At 38.1% G+C, this 12,716-nt stretch overlaps 1 protein-coding gene across 2 annotated transcripts in view; it reads right to left on the reverse strand.

Moving 5' to 3' along the window:
* The window catches only part of TOX3 (TOX high mobility group box family member 3), a 73,442-nt gene that overhangs the window by 20,149 nt on the left and 40,577 nt on the right, over positions 1-12,716 (reverse strand). Inside the window, exons 2-3 of one of the 2 annotated variants that reach the window (XM_063167775.1) lie at positions 4,540-4,605; positions 370-621 (exon numbers count right to left, since the gene is read on the reverse strand). In XM_063167775.1, coding sequence (XP_063023845.1) covers positions 370-621; positions 4,540-4,605 — 318 coding nt within the window. Of the gene's footprint in view, positions 1-369; positions 625-4,539; positions 4,606-12,716 lie in introns of both variants that reach the window. The other variant, XM_063167774.1, reaches the window with a different exon arrangement.

Here is a 12,716-nt window from a genome sequence, read left to right on the forward strand (position 1 = left end):
TGAGAATTCTGTGTTTGTAAAGCCTGACCACTTCTTCACAAGAGATCTGTTCACAAACAGTATAGCATTGCACTGTATGTTAACAAACAGGTTTATCTGGCTGAAAATACCAGTATTTAACTCTTAACCATTTGGCAACTGCCTTAGGGAGCAGAGTAATAGCCAATCATTGTTTGCTGTGTAACAACACACGTGCCATCGTTCATCCAGAACATGCCTATAACATGACACAGAACACTGGCAAAACCTTTGCCAGGCACCCAAGAAAGCACACAGATCTTCTGAGGGGTCAATGAAAACTGAGATGGCCCAGATCCACATGTGACAGACACCATCAGGCAATGGGAACACACAAAGAACCAGACCTACCATATGCAATCCATTGCTGTGGATGACGCCGTCCTGCTCCACGAGATTCCGGGATATTGTGATAGAGGGGAGATCCAAGCTCTGGGGGGGAAACTGAGGCGTAAATTCATTTCCTTGTGCAGGCAGCTGGTCACCCAGGCCCTGAAAGGGGAGCAGTATATCTGCCATGCCCAGTGAGGGGTCTGACTCGGGCGGGGGGGTAATGGGTGGGATTTCAAACTCCTCATCCCCAAGGCTCGGCGTATGGAACGTCTGCTGGAAAAGGACAGGACAAGGCAAACAGTGTTAGGGCTCAGCAGTCACCTCCACACCTGAAGTCCAAATCTTAGTTTTTTTTCAAAAGCAAATTCTATAATAACCAATAAAATTTTTAAGTTTCATATGCTGAATGGGTCTGTGGATCATTCTGATTAAAGATTTAAGTCTCATTATCATATGGCTTAAGTGGAGTATCAGTATTAACAGTTTTTTAATGTGTACTTAATTAGCAACATCTGTCTGTTGTTAGTCCAAATATCAGCTACATTGGATTTGGCTGAATAACAAACTGCCCCTTTATTGATATGTTAGTAAAATAGCACAAACAGCTTACATTACTCTCACGCTTCATAAAACACTGACAATTTCGTAGCACACACACAACAGGAATTCAGCACTGACCATTTCACATTTTTTGTTTGCTTTTATCCGCTAACAAACATGAAATATGACCATTCTTTATTTCTTTTCCATCCCCAAAATACAGTGAAGCCTTTTAAACACAGGTTGCAATTTGGAGGAGAGATGTATGAAAGCATGAGGGTGATTACAGCAGCTTCCAGTGCTTTCTGAAGCAAGCCAGCTTTGTTTGAACAGTAGGTTTGTTATGAACTAAACACCTGTTAAGATGCCTTGAGCAAAACATTTACTGCCAGTTATCTTCAGGGTTTGTGCATGTTTGTACGTGTGCATGTGTCTGTCAAAGATAATCTTTATTCAGAGTCTGTATCTGGCTTCAACGTTGCTGACTTTTATTTGGGAAACAAATGAGCTACGCTTATTCAAATTTTTTGAGAGTTAAATGAACTTTCATGTATTATTTCAGGTCCACTGCTACTTAATAATAGAAATTCAGAGCTTGAAATTAGGCCATTTTAAATGTACCCAAATCAGGACTGCCTTGATCAAATTGGGCAGTTGGCAATCCTAAAATAGGCACTCTTGTCTTGTTCTGGACATGCAAGGCTGCTCTGGGATTTGTTTGTTTGCATTAGTTCAGGATTCAGGTTGGGGCGGAAGGGAGAATTGTTTTATGTATTAATTACATTGTTTCAAAGAGTGACTTAATGCCAGTTAATTTAAAAATGATAAGTTCAGTGAAAGATCTCATTAACTGCTGCAAATTGTCATCCTTCAAACTGTTAATGATGATATAAATTAATAACCGCTTGAGAGAGGATGGAAACTGAAACACAAGGAAAACCTTTGCTTGCATATAGAACCTGTCAGCTGTCATTATTGGTCTCACACCAGAAATGATGGGGTCCCAGATTGCTGCAGTCTGCAGCACCGTCAGAGTCTGCTGAGACTGTGCCCATCTCCTCCAACTGCAAGGCTGTAACTCAATTCTGGATGGGAAGGCTGGGCCTGGATTAGGGAGATGTTTGACTTCCCCACTGCTGCATTACAAAAGGTGTGAATTTTTCTTCTCAAGGACCCCGTGGTTCACAAACACAAAGGATGGATTGGCCAGGAGAAGTGGTTGGCTAATGAACATAACCCTATGGCTGCATTTGCAGTTATTTTGGCACTAATGTGGTCTAGTAACAGATGCAACTGTAATTTGTGACTCATTTGCTACCCCATTACTGCTTAATGAAATCTAACATATCACATTAACAATACGGATAAACACTCATTCTTGATATGTGGCATTTGGCTGTTTTCATTACCACTGTAATTAACACTTGAAATATTATTTCAATAAATATTTAAGGTGCTTTAAAATGAGTCGTAGTAATCATGACAGAGAGACAGAAAACATAAAGCAAATGTGTGGCTTCTAAGCCTGAATGTGCTCTAAGATTACACTCTTAAGGCATTATTTACAGAAATAAAATGGGATTCTAGCTCAGCAGTGCTCAGGCCCAAAATAATACTGAGAAAGCTACATTCATGTTAATGCAAAACCACTATAATTAAATACATTGTAATGCAGTAATTGCAAAGTAAGGTTCACGCTTTAATACGAACAGTAACACTTAATCATATTTTTATTCCTTGTTCAAGCAAAAGGGTTCAGTGAAATCAGTATTATTATGGTACATTTGAACCTCTCTTTACTTGACATATTTCTGAGATATTAGTTATTATAAGAACTGGATCTTTTTTCCCCATCTAACAGAATAATTCCAGGACAGCTGCAGAAATATATAACATAGCCAGATAATAATATATTCTTTTACTTAGAAAGGTAGCATTCATCTTAATACTTATAGCTTAATACTTATAGCTACAAATGGGAGAGTAAATTGATGAATACCTTAACATTTTTAAATCTGAATTTAATTCTGAGTGTGTAATTTATCCAAATATGTATATATCTTTAAAAAAAAAAACAAAACACAAAAACCAAACATAGACATAAGATTGAGAATAAAATAGATGTAATCTAAGAAGAAAGCAAGCCCCTTAGTGAAGTAGCCACAAATCACTGGGCTATTCAGTCTGTAAAAAGAGCCTGAATAGTATGCAATTGGGGACTGCAGAAAGGTGGTGTTATGACCAAAAGATGGTATAACATTTGTGAGATTTATCTTACCAATCACAGTTTTTGAAGTTATTAACTTTTCAAATATTTATATCTTACACATATATTAAAAAAACAACCAAACAAAAAACCTGTGTGCATGGTTAAATGCCATCTGTACTGAAATGTTCAAAACATTTGTTCCTTTTGATAAAAATGCAAATCTGGAGAACTGTTGTATCAACATATAACAGCCAATGTCTGACACGGTGAATTATCACAGCTGGAATTAAATTGTCTCTGAACAGCTGCTGGCAGCAGAGCTTTCATCAATGTTTGATTCAAATGTAGGAAAGAAATTCTACAGAAAGAAACATCATGTTGTCATTACAGATGGGGTTTGTGTTCATTATCACAAATAACACTGGAGCTAGTGCCAAATAATATTCCCTTATCTAAGCAGTCTTGCTGGGTAAAAAAGAAATGGTGACCATTGTATAAATGATTCATAAAATCCTACCCTTAATTCTAACCTTCATATTTATTGTTACACCTTTCTGCTTATTTTCTCTTGGGCCACTGTTTTAGAAGTGCACAGGAATATCTGTGACGGAGCCCCACTTACAACACAAAAATAAAAAATTGGGGCTGCCTGGTTTTCTACCTTTTCTTCATGTTGGAAGAGCATTTATGACATGCACCCTCTGAACACTTCTTGTTCTCCATATTGCTGAGCACATGCCAGACAGTGCAAGGAGTAAGAGCTTGGGTTTCAAGGATGAGCAAATGCAGTTTCTGTCTGGCCTTGGGGTCAGGATTAGTGTGTTATGTTTTTTAACTGGTTATAAGGTGGCCCCACCCAGCAGATACATGGAGCCTGGAGTTCCCACACTTTCTCCTGTTTCCATTCTCAAAGGCAGTGATCAAATACATCATCTCCACAACCCAGCCAGCCTCCACCAGCCCAGCCTCTGGGTTTGTTCTGACTGTGGATTTAAAAGATTCCTTGATGTAGCACATACATTTCAGGCAACAGGGCTGGCTTTGGTTTTCTATCTCATATGAGTATTGAGAACCTAAATTAAACCATTTGTATCTATAACAAAAATTAGAACATTAGCTAGTAATGACTATTACTAAGCTTGCTTTCAAAGTGTACACCTACTGTGCTTTTTATTTGTTTCCTTCTGCTCATAATTTTTTTCCATACATAAAGCAGATTTGTTTCTATTGACATGCTATGTAAGTAACAGCCTTATGGACAGCTAAATTGACTAGTAATGGAGAGCTGTCAGGTTATTTTCTTTCTCATTAAAGTCTTTATTTTGTGCTCCATAAAACACACAGAAATTCGGCACTTCACTCTTCATCCATTCAAAGTCTGTTAAATTATCACCGCAAACAGCAGAATATGAGCATAGATAAAAAATAAAAACATCTACCTCATTTGCAGCAAGAAATGCATTATTTGCCTCTGCCATGTTCATGTAGTTGTTATTGTTTCCAAACTGAAAGAAAAATAAATATTTGGATTTAATGTATGCTATGATAAACTTTTCTTTACCCCATCACTGGCATGGAAAAGGTTAGGGGAAGAAAACAAAAACAACAAAACCAAAACAACAAACAGATAAAAAGTATTTGCAGATGTTCTTTGAAGTCAGAGCTCCATTGGATTCAACATCATCATCATCATCATCACCATCATTATTATTATTATTATTATTGTTATACATACTCTGCATCCCCCAGTCTTTACAATGAAGATCTTCATGTGTATCTCTCCAATTTTTTTTGCCCATGCAGCAAAGCCAGCCCAGAGACCTAAAGGTGCCTTTGGAAATTAAGAATCTGTTAGGAAGAGGCCCCCAGGAAAGACATTTCTACTCTACTACATGCTTTTTGATGCACATTTTAACATTTCTGCCAGTGGTCCTGACCCAGAGGATTGTTGCAGCCAGAAGTTTCTGCTGTATTCCTACTCCAAGCAGACCTGTCTCCAAAGAGCTGAAGGCCAGTAAGGGGAAGAATGAGAATTTGCAATGCTGTTCCTGAAGTCCCATTGTTTCCACAAAATTGAAAAGCCAAACAATCCCCCTTTGTTTATCTTTCACTCCAGTGGAACTGCCATTCTCCCAGTGAACATTAACTTTAGAACATTTTGCAAATCAGAGAAACTCAGGCAATGAGACCCCGAGATGTGCCCAGTGCCCCTTGCTCCCACTGAGGAGCAGCTCTCATTCCACATGCCAGTGATCACAAGGGATTTCCTTCAATGCCAGTCATCTCCTCCAAGTTCTCCAGTATGAACATTGGTTGAGGAAGATAGGTACTTTTACTTCTACAGACTGAACACAGACAGGAAAGAGAATTATCAGCATAACACCATGCCTTATGCCCTTGAACAGCACTTCCAAAGGCATGTAGGCTGGAAACCAGCCCTGCACATGTTCCCAGAGCAGGGAGGCATCCAGAGCCTTTGCTTCAAGGAACAGACACCAGGCATGTCAGGCACCTACAGTAAAACAGGGATTTCACATGTGCACCTTGCCCCTGCCAGGCACAGAGCAAGGAAGAGTGATAAGGGAAGGAAAAGCCCCCCATGCTGTCCCTGCCACATCACTGGTGCTAAAGCCACGCTGAGAATTCGTCCCCTAACTCCTATTTTCTACTTTAATAAAACAAATATTTTTAGGAAGGCTTTGTTTTATCTCATCTTGCCAGATCTTGGTGGATCTGCACCCCCTCCTCAGCCCCACAACAGCAAACACTCCCAAGAGCAGCACAAGCTCTGCAACCAGCACATGGGGATGGGTGACCACGCACTTGCACAGCTTGTTCTTTCCAAGCAAGAAGCTCTGGTGTGCTTTCAGAGCAGCTGAACCTGTCCTGAAAGGAAAACCACTTTGCTTCAGCTCAATTTGCTACAGCTGCACTTGGTGCCTGACTGCTTTTAGCAGTGAAATGTTTCAGACTCTCCAGTTTCTCACTGGAAGGACCAGTGATCCTTTCAAAAAAGGCTCTTTCCCTGAAAATTCAAACATTCGCTTCTGGCAATAAGATAAAGTTAAAAGGAAATTAAAAAAAAAAAAAAGGAAAAAAGGAAAAAAAAAGAATCAGAGCCTTGTGTACCTGATGAATTGTCAGATTGACTAAACAGGACATCAACCAAATTAGAAGACACTCATAAGGAGGGAAGGAATACAAAATGAGATCCCTCATTCTCAAGGAACAAATTCCATTTGTGTACTTATCATTCTGAATCTTTCAACCTATAACACATGTTAAGCAACAGAGGCCTTAGCACAATATGTAGGCTGCCTCATAGCTATTAAAACTCTGTTATCCCCAGCTATGCAGATACTCAAATAATGTCATCCATTTTTTAAAAGCCCAGATGTCACCCATGTTTGGAGATTAAAAAATTCAAGTAAAATTGCACATTCAAATGACTGTTTTGGCACATAGGGATGTGTGTGTGGATTTGTTGCACAAAGACACTTCTTCAGCTCAACAGTGCGATCGACAGGATAGAATTTTTCATGTCACTTCGTGGCAAACTAAGAATGATTTACATGAAAAACTCAAATGGCTCAAATAGAGCTGTTCTTTCTACAGTATTAAAAAAAAAAAGTAAGAAAGAAAGAAAGAAGAAATCAAGTTTTCAAAGGATATCTAAGGGCAAAGGTACATTAGGCAAGCATTACTCTAACACTGGATGAATAAGTGGGGACAAACCCTGCCCTATTTTAATGGCCCGAGCATCAAAGGGCTCCAGTGCCTCAAAACAGAAATGTGGCTGATTTTTTCCTTGAAGAGTAAAATTCTACATTGTTTTGATGGACATATATGGCTCACAGCACAGCTACTGCTTTCTGATTGCCAGGGTGGTTTTCTTCTCTTTTGTTTTATTAAAGTAAAACAAAGGGGAGAGTGACAATTTAATTTTCCATTTTATTAAGACTGTGGAAGCAAATGATGTAACAAAAAATGTCAAAGCTAAAAGTTACAGGTACATATCCTTCAAGTCATCCTGTTCTTAGGCCATAATATTTAAGACCCCATTGTGTATGACTCAGGCAATGATGTCAGAAACTGGAATATTTCACCTTTTGTTAGTATGGATCACAACTAATATTCTTCACATTTATTTTTTGTCTCTGAACTAGAAATCCATCGAAGGCACATAGCAATTATCAGTGAGTATTTCTAAGATTAAACTTCCATATTATCTAATGGTACCTATAACAACAAAAGAAAATAAAATGGTTATTATCTTAAGGACCTAAACAATTCAAAAAACAAATTAAGCTTAGAGTGAAATAAGAACTGGGTTAGAAATCCTCTTCTGAACAGTTAGTCTGCGAATGTAATTACTGAAGAAACTACAGCTAATCAGCTGTGAATTGTATCCATTAATTAGTATTTGCCCTGGAGAAATAAGAAAAATCAGTAACAATGTTAACACTGCAATGCACTGATGAGAACTGAAACACAGGGCCCTCAGCATTTAGTCAAGCAGGTGGCTCCAATGGTCCAAGTAATTTAAAAAGCTCTCACCTGAAGTGCAGAGCTGGAATTACAAAGCACTTCTTGCATATCTTTGTATCTATATAAGGCTATAATTAATGGCTTTTAATTTAGAAACACTTTGTGATCAGCTGGGAACAGTTATAAATCATTCTAAATAGAACAACGGGTTTTTGCCTATTTTAGTAAAATATTTTTTTGTGAAAAGACTCTTGTTGCCGACAATATTTTTCTCTGTTTATTTTCTTAAGGGTCCCTTGCTCGGACCCCTCATGAACAGCTCAGAGCATTGCTATGGTTGCCAGCAGGGATCCAAATTGAAGGGGAGACCCAGCAATTTGGGCAGCCCAGGCAGACTCCAGAGGCTCCCACCTGTTGGGTGTCCCTGGGACAGAAGAACAATAAAATGCACACCTAGTCCAGCTGCCTCTGTTTTGGGATGGAGTTGGGATGCCTTGCAAAGAACTTTGCCAGAGCAATCAGCAAGGTTCTGGTTAAACTTTTTCATCTAAAGAACTCAGAGCTCCCTTGAACTGTAACTAGGAAAGAGCAAAATGTCTCCAGCTTCCTTTGGCAATACACCCTGTTGCATTACCATGTTTTCATTTGATTTCAGTTCAAACTCTCTCTTCAGTTTTGATGAACACATTATGTGGGAGTACCCAGCTGACTGCCACCACCAACCCATGAAAACCAAAGGCATCTGCCCATTTCAGGAAATGAGCTGCACACAAACAAAGCCTCTTCTGAACTCGCTGTGAATCACAGCTTCCATGCTTCATGCAAATCACTGCATTAAAACTACCACAGTTCAGTCCCTTGCTCTTGTGTTTTGGAAGGGCACCTGAATCCTGGCACTGCTGAAATCCCTCTGGACAGACAGGAGGACTGGAATGAGACTGGATGCTTGGTTTGCTAACACTTTGTATAAAGCACATCCAGAAAACTCATTCATTCCAAAATATCTGGTTGAAGCTCTTCTCTTCTCTTTGCCAGACCTGAAGCCAAACACCTGGTCTTACTCAGCTCCTCTAGCAAGGCTGTGTGTTTGTAATGCAAGGGGGAAATTCACACCTCTCCCTCCTCACCACATGCCCTAATGAAGCCCAAATCAACTCCTGCCCAGCACTGGGATATAAAACCTGCATCACTGCCACTCTTCTACCAAGTGTGTGTTCTTACACCAAACCTCTGGGGCCAAATGTTGGGCTGTTTGTTTGTAATCAAGGGATAAGGCACTTGGAACTGGCACAGCACAGTGCAATTTGGGTTTTCAAACCACCCTTTGTACTCACCAGAGCTTAAAAATTGGTTGGTTATGAAACTGAGACTAATGAGTAGTTGTTTTAAGGCAGAATTCTGATATGATGAATGCCACAGAAAACCCTTGGCAGCTTGGGATAAAAATCAGTGATTAAACGTCCCCTGAGTCTAACTGAATTCCAACTAAAAAAAGTCTTCAGAAAGTCTCAAGTGTTGAACTGTGGCCACTCTCTGGGCTCTTTGGCAACTGTGATTGACTCATCATAGCAAGAGATAAAACAGATAAAAGAGAACTTCACACCACAAAACTATAATAATTTTTAAAAAGCTTCAAGATTAAAGCAAATAGCATTTGAAGATGTTAGTATTATGGACACAAAGAATAACGCTGTGAATTTATAAAAGTTAATCAGAATTTTGCTACTGATTTTCATGGAGAAATCATTTTACTTACAATGTTCAGTCATTAGTATTTTTTACAACCTGTTTTTAAATCGACTGACTTGTGGTGCAATTCTAATCTGAAAAATGTTAGAACTCACATCCAACTATTCATTTGCTCAAGTCAAATACAGAAATGCATAAAATACGTAAAAGTGCATATAAAGGAGCACAGACTTTTATCTGAGCATCTCAACAGAACAAAACTGAGTGTTTAAAAAATAATTTTTTTACACTCAAAAATAAAATTTAATTCAACAGGCAATTTTGTTAAATATGCCAAGTAATTATTTTTACAATATTGATGTTTAATAGTGCAACCTCAAGGAAGAACCACCATTGGACAGATTATTATTCCAGCACAATGATAACAACAAAACCATGAAATGTGAATAAATGTCCCAAATGAAAAACTTAAAATATATCCAGAGCAGGAATGAAACACATTTCATCACCTAGTCATAGCTAACCCATCAACTTAAATTTTGCTTAAAAGGAATGACTGCAATTCTATACTCAAAGAAAGAATACATATCATATATCTGAGAATAAATAAAAAAATGTAAAGTTATGACAGAATCCACTCCCTGCCGCCTTTTCTTTTTTTAAGAAAACCTATTTCCAACCTTTACTGGAAAATAGAATTTGGACTTAATTATCATGACACTAGCCATCCCTTCATAATTATGAATTCATGTCTAGTCAAAATACACATTTAAAGTTTGTCAGGATAGTATTTCTAGTCAAAATTCTCACTGTCTGTAGAACAAGCTCTAAACCAGTTCTGTCACAACACTACATGTCCTCTTGTGTATGTATTTCGGCAGTTACACATCCAAATTCTGTTATTTCTGCTTATGGAAAATGGCATCCTCAAATGATCACACAGTATTTCTGCAGTAAAATTAGAACCCATATTTTTTAAAAGATAGCTATTACTAAGATAATTCTTTTATGGCGTGAGCATACTTGTGATTTTCAAATAGCAACTAGGACAAATATATATTATGGCAAGAATCTCAGTTTTATCTTCATATTTGGCAAATTAATTCCTCTGAGGTTACACTACCCTTATGAGTAAAATGAAAGATAACAATCCCAAAAGATGTAATTACAGACCAAAACTAAATTACTTTGCAGGTCTAAGTACTGTATCTTAATAATTTCACCGGAGAACATCTTCACTGCATTTGGGCAGATTTGATTTTGCTGCCTGACCAATAATTACAGCTCTGGCAAATACAATGTCTGATAAGGACATCAATTAAGAATGAGCATTGTGTTATTAAAAAAAAAAAAATTCATCATGTTCACAGCCTGTCTGATTGAATGAAATGCCAAATTAAATTAATGGAGATTGCTAAGTCTAGCTGGCTGGTGGGGAACCATGCAGAAAGTGGGACAGCATAGACAATAAACTGTCTGTAATTAAAAGATGAGAAGCTGGACTAATGCTACTTCAGCCTGATTATTCCAAACAAAACAATATACACTAAAATTATTCTGGCAGAAGTAGAAGGAGTGGGAGGAGGGCTGGGACAGGAGACTTTTTCTTTTAAATAGTATTAACTATCACCATCTACAAACAGCAGTGTCCTCACCAGATGCATTAAATTAAATACTGAGGATGTTCTCATCAGAAAACACAATTTATATTCTCAATGAAAATTAAAAAAAACATACAAGAATTCTCCAATCCTTTCTGTTCTAGATGGATATCCAGCTAATCTCTGTAGAGGATTTACTCCTAAGTTATTATGTGTTCATAGGAGGAGTTCTTTTCAGCAAGTCATTCATAGAAGTTTCAATACTTCAGAAGCAGTAGATGGTATCCATATTATTTTATAAAATACAAGTATTCTATTCTGATTTTGCTGCTAGAAAAAATGAGGCAGAATGTTGAGAGGTGCCACACCAGCAACGTTGTTAGGTATTCATACCATTGTAAGTGAATGAAGCATCGTTTTAACCCTTGCAAATGAAGAAGAGATTTTATCTCAGAATGAATGCAAAATGGTAGCCTTGATTTTGACACTGCCCACAGAAATTTTGGGACTCACTCCTCTGGCAGGATGCCAATGGTTCAGCACAGCCAACAGGCAGCTCTAGGAGGGTATGGGTTGAGTCCCTGAGCATGAAGGAGATGGAGAGTTGGACCAGATGCAGGCAGAAGACATTTGGGTCAGCCTCTGAGCACAAAAGGTATCCCAGCTCATCTGAGAGCAAACTGCTCTGTGTGTGTACACACAAGGGTAGGGACAGTGCTTCTGTCAGCAAGAGATACCATTTTGGAACACTTTTATGAAATACCGGTCCATCAGGTAACATGTACTATAGATGCCAAGTTTATACTTGGGACTTTCTGTTCATAATTTCAGAATAAATTTAAGATTAGTTATTTTTATAGAATATTACAGTAGCAATCTGCTTTCTGAGACAGATTACAGTGTTTTCTTATTTTCAGCAGTTCGTGTCTTCTGGAAGAGGGATAATTTCCTCCTAGGCTCTGCCTAGAAGTCAGCTAGAGCATGTTTTCATGGACGTGTGAAGAGCCACCCAGGAAGTGCCATCCTTGGTGACTCTGGCCACCAGAACTGCACAGCAGTTATTTCTCTGCATTTCTTCCCCATCAGGATTCTCTATCACACCATATCAGGACCCTGCAATGACCTGGAGGGAATGCAGGCCCTGTAGAGAACCCCAGGAGTTCCTGTAGGGGATTTCATGCCAGAAAGCTGCACTTGCTTACAACCACATCACTGATGATCAACAAGCCAACAGACAGGAGCACAAAAGTTTAACGTATGAAGTACCCATCTTTGCTGTCACATTCTCAATCCTGAATTTTAGGCAAATGAATAATCTCACTAGTGGTTCATTAATTATATAATCTGTTCACAAATATGTGTAGAATCGTACATGTGATGGTCTTTTGATATTTAAAATCTTTAAGCTTTTAATTCAGGGGACCATTTAGATTCCAATTTTTGAATCTCAAACATCTGCCACACTAATTATTATATATATCCTTATATAAGTGAGGCTATGCCTGCATATATATGTACACATATACATTCTCTAACTCTGCTTAGAGCCAAAAAAATTCTCAGTGGGATAAAATACTTGAGTAAGATCTCAAAGAAAAATAGACATTTATTTTTTTTTTATATATAGTCTCAATATCGATCACACACACTGTTTGCAGATAGTACAGATTTAAAATTTTTGGAAAGCAATTAGAATGGAAACACTTGATGTTACTGTAAAAGCTTTCAGCCAGCAAATAAAAACTTTGACAACAACAATAAAAAGCACTGACTTAATCTCTGTGATTCCAGCCAAATGCTTTAATATGAACTCCTTCAGTGAATTCCACAGCCAAAAG

Source organism: Melospiza melodia, chromosome 13, assembly GCF_035770615.1.
Source record: "Melospiza melodia melodia isolate bMelMel2 chromosome 13, bMelMel2.pri, whole genome shotgun sequence".
In the NCBI taxonomy this organism is placed as follows: domain Eukaryota; kingdom Metazoa; phylum Chordata; class Aves; order Passeriformes; family Passerellidae; genus Melospiza; species Melospiza melodia.